Below are 10,880 nucleotides of genomic sequence, written 5' to 3'. Positions count from 1 at the left end.
CCTCTCTCCTAACACCAGCTAGGCAAGGGTGTTAATGTACAATAAGAGATAGAAATAGCTGCATGACATACAAAATGGCACCCTCATTCAAACTGCATAAATCATTTTAAACAAACATACCACTGAGTGTACAAAACTTAGGAACACCTTCTCTTTCCATGATATAGACTGACCAGGTGAATCAGTTGAAAGCTATGCTCCCTTATTGATGTCACCTGTTAAATCCACTTCAATCAGTGTAGATGAAGGGGAGGAGACCGGTTAAAGAAGGATGTTAAACCTGGAAACATGGATTGTGTCTGTGTGCCATTCAGATGGTGAATGGGCAAGACAAATAATTTAAGTGCCTTTCAAAGGGGAATGGTAGTAGGTTCAACTTAATATTAAGGTGTTCTTAATGTTTTGTACACTGGAACACCCATACTGTACATCTGAAAATATTCAGGATCAAGTGCATACTTGTGTAAACAACTGCAAATTGATTACTTCTACTTCTTAAATACATTGTCATGGCCATGAAAACACTTTTGAGAGGATCTTGACATGAGATAAAACAATAACACTGATATTGGTCTCTGTCTGTCTCACTTGTTGCAGCATGGGAAACAGCAACAGAACAACTTCCTACAGGGGTTGTTCTTGTACTTCACCGCCAGCTTGATCTGAGCCTGGCCTTGCCCACAAAGTCTGTTGTTGCGACTACGTTGGCCACCATGGCCCTCTGTTCCTCCACCAGCAGAGCCATCTGCAAGAACAGCTCATGGATGTCCATATAGTGGAAGTATTACTATATAGTTTACGCATCCAATCCTTTCAGATCTACACAGCGGGATCATTAGATATCTGTGGGGAAGGAGCAGTGAGTGGTTGATTTAGGATTGGGCGATTGTCGAACAGAGAGATAGGTACCTCACTTGCTGGTGGGGTTATGGAACACAGACGTTGAAAGTTAGCCTACACGTCACAGCAATCTGATGAGGATTCTGAGTCTGTTTTTGACTCATGATGGACACTAGAAATAGCAATGGTCTCTTGGATATCTGCATGTGATGTGTACTATACAATGGAAAAATTGAGGCACATTCTTGTTTTCTTAACAATGTCAAATCCAGTTGAGTCATTTTGAGGTTGCCTTCAGTTGCAATATCAGTCAGTGTAGCAATAACGGTTGTGTCTCCAAGAAAGGAAATCAATGTATCACAATGATAACAGTTGAGAATGATGCATCATGATCAAGTAATTGAGTACATCAAAAATGAATGCTCAAATGAAACACAAAGGGCCATTCTACAGCATTTGTATTCATAAATTCCCAATATCCTGTTATGAAACATAAAAATATAAAAAAATTGTAAAATAATCAAACATTCAATAGAGCTGAAAGTTAAAGGAATAGTGGGAGAAGGAAACATTTGACTGCACTCAAGTAAACATTCTTGATTGATAATCAAGTATTCTTTTAACTACCAGCCTGGGCACCAAACAAATGTTTACTTTTACAACATTAAAGAAATGGAACACCCCATATCACTATATTGCATGTTAGCTTCAGCGGTTTGACATCAAGATACTGGTCCTCTCTCCTAACACCAGCTAGGCAAGGGTGTTAATGTACAATAAGAGATAGAAATAGCTGCATGACATACAAAATGACACATTCTCATTCAAACTGCATAAATCATTTTAAACAAACATACCACTGAGTGTACAAAACATTAGGAACACCTTCTCTTTCCATGATATAGACTGACCAGGTGAATCAGTTGAAAGCTATGCTCCCTTATTTATGTCACCTGTTAAATCCACCAATCAGTGTAGATGAAGGGGAGGAGACCGGTTAAAGAAGATGGTTAAACCTGGAAACATGGATTGTTCTGTGTGCCATTCAGATGGTGAATGGGCAAGACAAAATATTTAAGTGCCTTTCAAAGGGAATGGTAGTAGGTTCAACTTAATATTAAGGTGTTCTTAATGTTTTGTACACTGGAACACCCATACTGTACATCTGAAAATATTCAGGATCAAGTGCATACTTGTGTAAACAACTGCAAATTGATTAATTCTACTTCTTTACATACATTGTCATGGCCATGAAAAACTTTTGAGAGGATCTTGACATGAGATAAACAATAACACTGATATTGGTCTCTGTCTGTCTCACTTGTTGCAGCATGGGAAACAGCAACAGAACAACTTCCTACAGGCGTTGTTCTTGTACTTCACGCCAGCTTGATCTGAGCCTGGCCTTGCCCACAAAGTCTGTTGTTGCGACTACGTTGGCCACCATGCCCTCTGTTCCTCCACCAGCAGAGCCATCTGCAAGAACAGCTCATGGATGTCCATATAGTGGAAGTATTACTATAAGTTTACGCATCCAATCCTTTCAGATCTACACGCGGGATCATTAGATATCTGTGGGGAAGGAGCAGTGAGTGGTTGATTAGGATTGGGCGATTGTCGAACAGAGAGATAGGTACCTCACTTGCTGGTGGGGTTATGGAACACAGACGTTGAAAGTTAGCCTACACGTCACAGCAATCTGATGAGGATTCTGAGTCTGTTTTTGACTCATGATGGACACTAGAAATAGCAATGGTCTCTTGGAATCTGCATGTGATGTGTACTATACAATGGAAAAATTGAGGCACATTCTTGTTTTCTTAACAATGTCAAATCCAGTTGAGTCATTTTGAGGTTGCCTCAGTTGCAATATCGTCAATCAGTGTAGCAATAACGGTTGTGTCTCCATGAAAGAACTCAAATGTATCACAATGATAACAGTTGAGAATGATGCATCATGATCAAGTAATTGAGTACATCAAAAATGAATGCTCAAATGAAACACAAAGGGCCATTCTACAGCATTTGTATTCATAAAATTCCCAAATCCTGTTATGAAACATAAATAATATAAAAAAATTGTAAATAATCAAAACATTCAATACAGCTGAAAGTTAAAGGAAGTGGAGAAGGAAACATTTGAACTGCAATCAAGTAACATTCTTGATGTTAATCAAGTATTCTTTTAACTGCCAGCCTGGAGCACCAAACAAATTTTCTTTTTACAACATTAAAGAAATGGAACACCCCATATCACACTATATTGCATGTTAGCTTCAGCGGTTTGACATCAAGATACTGGGGCTCTCTCTCCTAACCAGCTAGGCAAGGGTGTCTACATGTACAATAAGAAGATAGAAATAGCTGCATGACATACAAAATGGCACCCTCATCAAACTGCATAATCATTTTAAACAAACCATACCACTGAGTGTACAAAACATTAGGAACACCTTCTCTTTCCATGATATAGACTGACCAGGTGAATCAGTTGAAAGCTATGATCCCTTATTGATGTCACCTGTTTAAATCCACTTCAATCAGTGTAGATGAAGGGGAGGAGACCGGTTAAAGAAGGATGTTTAAACCTGGAAACATGGATTGTGTCTGTGTGCCATTCAGATGGTGAATGGGCAAGACAAAATATTTAAGTGCCTTTCAAAGGGGATTGGTAGTAGGTTCAACTCAATATTAAGGTGTTCTTAATGTTTTGTACACTCAGTGTACATTGGAACACCCATACTGTACATCTGAAAATATTCAGGATCAAGTGCATACTTGTGTAAACAACTGCAAATTGATTACTTCTACTTCTTTACATACATTGTCATGGCCATGAAAACACTTTTGAGAGGATCTTGACTTGAGATAAAACAAAAACACAATCGGTCTCACTTGTTGCAGCATGGGAAACAGCAACAGAACAACTTCCTACAGGGGTTGTTCTTCTTGTACTTCACCGCCAGCTTGATCTGAGCCTGGGCCTTGCCCACAAAGTCTGTTGTTGCGACTACGTTGGCCTCTATGTTGTCCACCATGGCCCCCTGTTCCTCCACTAGCAGAGCCATCTGGAAGAACAGCTCATGGATGTCCTTGATCCGACTCTCCAGCTCAACCAGCTCCTTGTGCCGGTTCTCGATCTCCGTAAGCGCTGATCGCGCCGTCCGCCCGTCCGCCAGGAGGTTGTCGGAGAACACGTTCCACTTACCCGTCTCGACCATCTCCTCAATCTGATCTCCGGTCACCTCCTTGCCCATTATCTTTGCCTGGCGCTGGATCCGGGTTTTGCAGTTCTCCCTCTGGCCCATCTCCGCTTGGTTGTACTCAGACATGGCCTCATGGAAGGCCCCGGTGAGAGAAACATACTGTGAGCGTACCATGCGGACCAGAGCAGAATGGGCACCATGCTCTTCTTCCAGCCGTTTGTGCTGCATGCCGATTTTCTCCAGCCGTGTGTAGATGCCCTCCCCCCGGGTCTTGATGCCCTTGGCCAGGGCATTGGAGTCTCGTTTGATGGAGCTGATCCGACGGACAGAGGTGAGGAATCGGGTGTTCTGCTTGCCCAGGCACTTCACATCCATCCGGAGCAGAGCGATCTCCTTCCTCATTGACTGGACCTCTCTGAAGATGCTGTCCATCATGTCTTCGCCTTCGAACACCACTGACTGGTGCTCCAGCTGTTCCTCGTCATCAGTGCCCCGACCCTGACCTCCCTCGTCTGAAGAAGCGGGGGCCACCCCCTTCAGGTCAACCAGTCTGTCTCTCATCCTACCTGGAATGGGAGGAAAGTATTGAGGGTTACTGTATGATCTCCTTATCATCTCCTCTCTTTCATCCTACTTCCTGTATATTGTAGAGCAGAACCCTGCTAGAGCAGTGCAGTTTTCATTCTTTATGGTCATGCAAGAAATTTCAGCAAATGTTGACTTTTTCATGCCTTAAAGAAGTTAGCGAGCTGCATAAACTGTATTAAGTGCAGAATATCTGATTTAAACAGATAACAGATAACAGCCACAAGCCCTCTTTCTATTAAGGCAATTTAACGCCATTCTATAAGAGGAAATTAAATTACACCTATTAGCGAAGATTTATTTCCCCCCAATGTTTTAATTAATATGTTGGGTTTTTTCAGCACCCCTACATGTTGCGGTGGTGACTTTATTTTTTAGAGACATCAGTTATTAGATTCCCGGCCATTGACTCATAGGACATCTATAACAAAAGTTACGATTTTAACAACAATTTGATCACTGAAAGACATAGATGTTCAAATCTGTGGTGTTTCTTTACCACCCTTTAACACACCTCAAACCTTTTCCAAGCATTTAATTATAGGCTTAGGTTATGACTTATCGTCTCTCTATAATCTCTTTCATGAGGCTACATGTATTTTACTGTTACAGTAGGCTACACAAGAGAATGCAATATGACAAGTTTCTTTCTGTGCACCAACTGAACACCATGACAAAAGTATCAGGCCAAAACACAAACACGTACACACCTACTGTACAGTACCAGTCAAAAGTTTGGACACACGTGCTCATTCAAGGGTTTTTCTTTATTTGTACTATTTTCTACATTGTAGAATAGTAGTGAAGACATCAAAACTACGAAATAACACATAAGGAATCATGTAGAAACCATAAAAAGGTTAAAGAAATCAAAATATATTTTATATTTGAGATTCTTCAAAGTAGCCACCCTTTGCCATGATGCCAGCTTTGCACACTCTTGGCATTCTCTCAACCAGCTTCATGAGGTAGTCACCTGGAATGCATTTCAATTAACAGGTGTGCCTTGTTAAAAATTATTTTGTGGAATTTCTTTCCTTCTTAATGCATTTGAGCCAATCAGTTGTGTTGTGACAAGGTAGGGATGGTATACAGAAGATAGCCCTATTTGGTAAAAGACCAAGTCCATATTATGGCAATAATAGCTCAAATAAGCAAAGAGAAATAACAGTCCATCATTACTTTAAGGCATGAAGGTCAGTCAAAAACGGAAAATGTCAAGAACTTTGAAGTTTTCTTCAAGTGCAGTCCAAAAACCATCAAGCGCTATGATGAAACTGGCTCTCATGAGGTCCGCCACAGGAATGGAAGACCCAGAGTTACCTCTGCTGCAGAGGATAAGTTTATTAGAGTTAACTGCACCTCAGATTGCAACCCAAATAAAACGCTTCACAGAGTTCAAGTGGTCTAATGAGTCCAACCGCCATGTCTTTGTGAGATGCAGAGTATGTGAACGGATGATCTCAGCATGTGTAATTCCCACCGTGAAGCATCGAGGAGGAGGTGTGATGGTGTGGGGGTGCTTTGCTGGTGACACTGTCTGTATTTTATTTAGAATTCAAGGCACACTTAATCAGCATGGCTACCACAATATTCTGCAGCGATACGCCATCCCACCTGGTTTGCGCATAGTGGGACTATCATTTGTTTTTCAACAGGACAATGACCCAAAACACACCTCCAGACTGTGTAAGGGCTATTTGACCAAGGAGAGTGATTGAGTGCTGCATCAGATGACCTGGCCTCCACAATCACCCGACCCCAACCCAATTGAGATGGTTTTTTGATGAGATGGACCGCAGAGTGAAGGAAAAGCAGCCAACAAGTGCTCAGCATATGTGGGAATTCCTTCAAAACTGTTGGAAAAACATTCCTCATGAAGGTGGTTGAGAGAACGCCAAGAGTGTGCAAAGCTGTCATCAAGGCAAAGGGTGGCTACTTTCAAGAATCTAAAATATATTTTGATTTGTTTAACACTTTTTTGATTACTACATGATTCCATATTTGTTATTTCAAAGTTTTGATGTCTTCACTATTATTCTACAATGTAGAAAATAGTTTTAAAAAATAAAGAAAAACCCTTGAATAAGTAGTTGTGCCCAAACTTTTGACTGGTACTGTATATTGGCGACATTATTTATTGTAACAGAAAACATGCGCAACACATTACATTTCAGGAATAATTAACATTCAAATGAAATGAAGCAGCTCAAAATTTCACTCGCCCAACAACCCAAACTTAACTTGATGAGCAAAACGCATCTCATCATAACCTAGCGTACAGTAGGCTAAATTAAATAACAGGACTGAAACAACTCCAAACTTAATCAGAAACATTTACCTGATATCGTGATCCGTAGACTATCCTATAACACCAACATCATTAAAACAGAACAGACAAATGCTCGAAGAATCATTTCCCCTTTCTGCTCCGTTTAGTCATCTAGCTGTGTCTGCCAGGAACCAGCCCACCACCTACTTTATTTCGTATATTCATTAGTGCAAACTGTAGCAAATCGTAACAAAACGTTTCGTATTGGGTAAATTCAGATTGAGCCCTCCCGTGTCTGCACGTTTGGTTCCGTTTGGTTTCTATTGAATACACCCCTGGCAGGGAGTTTCCCCATGGCTGCTCTGACTTTTCTCATCCACAGCAACAGTGAAGGTGAAAAGCGGAAGCAAGGACAACAACCATGTTCCCGTTTTCATATTTTAAACTCTTAAAACATTGTTGACAGTAATAATTTATATTGTGGTTGTTTTATGTTACTGGAAACAGAGATTTAATCAATGTTGTTGTACATTATACTTCTGGTATATTTGAATGAGCATCATGGAACATATTGTGCCTATGGGGCGGATTCCGACCTGAGTTAAGCGTGCGTAAATGGAACACAATTCCCGTTTTATGCACTTTTCTCCTTATGCATATTCTGAATTTGAACATAAGCATGAGAACAGCATGGTATTCTGACCTTGATTTAATTCCATGGTACGAATTAATGGGGAGTCGGCGGAGTTTAGCTCCCCTAAATGCAACAATAGTCTAAATTTGGCGTGTCTCCACATAATGCTAATTTAGCCATTCTCATATTTCTTTAAAAAGCAGTGGTAAATATATTTTACAGTGGTCAATATGAAAATAAAATATTCCAATGAAACGAACACCTCTCTGTCACCTCTCACCTCTCGGTCTATTTTTCTACTGTATTATTGACTGTATGTTTGTTTTACTCCATGTGTAACTCTGTGTTGTTGTATGTGCCGAACTGCTTTGCTTTATCTTGGCCAGGTCTCAATTGTAAATGAGAACTTGTTCTCAACTTGCCTACCTGGTTAAATAAAGGTGAAAAAAAAAATATATATAATAAACATATTTTTTTTCTATGTGGGAAAGCTGCCCAGCTGGTAGGCCAAGTGCTGAATTTCAGGCTCAGCTGAGCTCCTTTATGCATATTTGTTTGCCAGGAGACCTTGATAAAAAAACTAGCCATTATTCCAATGAATTATATTTATCCGTTCATTTCTCATCGTTTGCTTTAGTCATTCAGCTGTTTAGAGCGCTCATTGCTTTGTTATTCAGGTGCGCGGGTACTGGTGTTATCCGTGCCATCTGTGGCCAGAAGGAGTAGACCATTTATTTATCTTCATTATTTTCTATCTGTTTTCTTTACTGGATCACCTTTGGTATTTGGTATTTATTAGGATCCACATTAGCCGCTGCAAAAGCATAACTACTCTTCCTGGGGTCCTTATGAAACATAACATAATACATTGTACAGAACATTATTAGTCAAGGACTGAAATACATACTGTAACGACCCTGGGGTTATAACCGCGGAAATCGACTCTGCCGCACGAGCATGCTTTTGCGGCACAGTCGATAGCGCGCCGGACCTCGGGCTAGAAGGTCGAGGGTTCGAGACCTGCTCCCTGCCTGTTTCATTACAATACATTTAAAACGTCACACATAGCCTATATATCAATACATACACACAATATCTAGGTCTAATACATAATACATGGCAAATTACAATAATATATATATAAAATGACTGTCTCTTCACAGTCCCCTTTGTGCAGTAAGGTGTTCTTTTAACTGTTTAAAAAAAAAACTATTTTTATTCCTACCTTGAGTTATCTGGGGTGGCAGAGCGTCCCATGTTGTCATAGCTCTATTTAATACTGTGCGTTTCCCAGCCTCTGTTCTGGACCTGGGGACTGTGAAGAGACCTCTAGTTGCATGTCTTGTGTTGTACCGATCGATGAGTGTCCAAACTGTTGGCCAACTGCTTGAACAGACACTTCGGTACCTTCAACAATACCTTGCACAAAGACCAATAGTGAGGCAGTTAATCTCTTCACAACTTTGAGCCAGGAGAGACTGACATGCGTGTTACTGGAACTTTCCCTCCGTGTACATCTAAGTGCAATATGTGCTGCTTTGTTCTTGACCAACTGCAATTTACCTATGTCCCTCTTTGCCGCACATGACCACACAACTGGGCAGTAATCCAGGTGCGAAAAAACGAGGGCATGTAGTCTGGTCGACTGAGTCTGGTAGACTGAGATGTCAAGAATGCAGAGCAACGCCCTATCATGGACAGACCTCTTCCCATTTTAGCAACCATTGAGTCTATATGTGTTGACCATGTGATGATGGTTGATAATTTCACTAGACTAGCCTACAGCCTAGAGCTAGATAACAATGCGCATCGAATCCATCCAACAAGTATACGTTAATGACAATAAGCCTATGGTTGACTCTTTCGGTTAGAAGCATTCGATTTTGCAACGGCATAGGCCTATATTATTTTGGATTTGTGTGCCCATGAGAACTGTTTCACGACAAAATATAATAAAATGAAACGTATGCATAGTTACACTTACAGTGCATTTTCCCGAGATCTCCAAGATCTATTATTCGTACAGGGTTTAAAAATGAAAAATAACACTGTCATACATGTCATTCATGTAAGGAAAGAAAGGTAGTGTTTTATGTCACACGATCTGTGAAGACTCCAAACATTAACTCATGAATTATGGACAACTCATGAACTAGGGTGTAGAACATGTTTTGATTCAACTAATGTATTATATTGAATGTAGGCTAACTAGTCTGCGTGTGTTCATGTGTTTAAAATTGCCTTGGTTGAGAGGGTAGGCTTCCACTGTGGTGTAGGCCTGGAGGAGGGTAAATGCAAGTAAACGCTGTTCACCCACCTTTAAAAAAATGCATTGAAAGCATAGGGATCGGTACTTTTTTCACCGCGACCGGCAATCAGAGTTTACACACCTATTTAAAAAAAAATACTATACCACTGGCTACCGGCAGGCCTATTTGAAGCTCATGGTAATACACATTGTACCCTAGTCTAGTAAATTGAGTATGTGTGTTAGGTTGATCATCCTGTTTTTCCAGAGACAGTTTCAGCCCCATTTCAGGTGTCCTGACGTTTCAGGCTACAAAAAAGGTACATTTGGCACCAAGACACATCAAGTAATGTAGGCCTAGTCAATGGGAATGGTGGACTGTCATTAGGCACACTTCTTGTTGTTTTGTAACAGATGTCTATTTTCATTAATCAAATGGTGCGAGTATACAGTCGTGGCCAAAAGTTTTGAGAATGACAAATATAAATTTTCACAAAGTTTGCTGTTTCAGTGTCTTTAGATATTTTTTCCAGATGTTACTATGGAATACTGAAGTGTAATTACAAGCATTTCATAAGTGTCAAAGGCTTTTATTGACAATTACATGAAGTTGATGTAAAGAGTCAATATTTCCAGTGTTGACCCTTCTTTTTCAAGACCTCTGCAATCCGTACTGGCATGCTGTCAATTAACTTCTGGGCCACATCCTGAATGATGGCAGCCCATTCTTGCATAATCAATGCTTGGAGTTTGTCAGAATTTGTGGGTTTTTGTTTGTCCACCCGCCTCTTGAGGATTGACCACAAATTCTCAACGGGATTAAGGTCTGGGGAGTTTCCTGGCCATGGACCCAAAATATCGATGTTTTGTTCCCCGAGCCACTTAGTTATCACTTTTGCCTTATGGCAAGGTGCTCCATCATGCTGGAAACGCATTGTTCGTCACCAAACTGTTCCTGAATGGTTGGGAGAAGTTGCTCTCGGAGGATGTGTTGGTACCATTCTTTATTCATGGCTGTGTTCTTAGGCAAAATTGTGAGTGAGCCCACTCCCTTGGCTGAGAAGCAACCCCACACATGAATGGTCTCAGGATGCT

The 10,880-nt window shown here is 40.7% G+C and overlaps 1 protein-coding gene across 1 annotated transcript; it reads right to left on the bottom strand.

The window, feature by feature from the left end:
• Positions 1 to 3,312: 3,312 nt before the first annotated feature.
• Positions 3,313 to 7,076, bottom strand: stx11a (syntaxin 11a). The gene is made up of 2 exons (XM_023987041.2): positions 6,973 to 7,076; positions 3,313 to 4,612 (listed from the first exon to the last, which is right to left on the bottom strand). The coding sequence occupies exon 2, from the start codon at positions 4,605 to 4,607 to the stop codon at positions 3,732 to 3,734; it is 876 nt and encodes a 291-aa protein (XP_023842809.1). The 5' UTR covers positions 4,608 to 4,612; positions 6,973 to 7,076; the 3' UTR covers positions 3,313 to 3,731.
• Positions 7,077 to 10,880: the final 3,804 nt, after the last annotated feature.

Source organism: Salvelinus sp. IW2-2015, linkage group LG4q.2 (genome assembly GCF_002910315.2).
Source record: "Salvelinus sp. IW2-2015 linkage group LG4q.2, ASM291031v2, whole genome shotgun sequence".
NCBI classification, from domain to species: Eukaryota; Metazoa; Chordata; class Actinopteri; order Salmoniformes; family Salmonidae; genus Salvelinus; species Salvelinus sp. IW2-2015.
Note: the sequence above shows the minus strand (reverse complement) of the source record. Positions and strands in the feature narration are given on the sequence as shown.

What these genes read in the sequence shown, in the direction of transcription:
- stx11a (XM_023987041.2), bottom strand. Translation starts at nt 4,607, where the DNA reads ATGAGAGACAGACTGGTTGACCTGAAGGGGGTGGCCCCCGCTTCTTCA.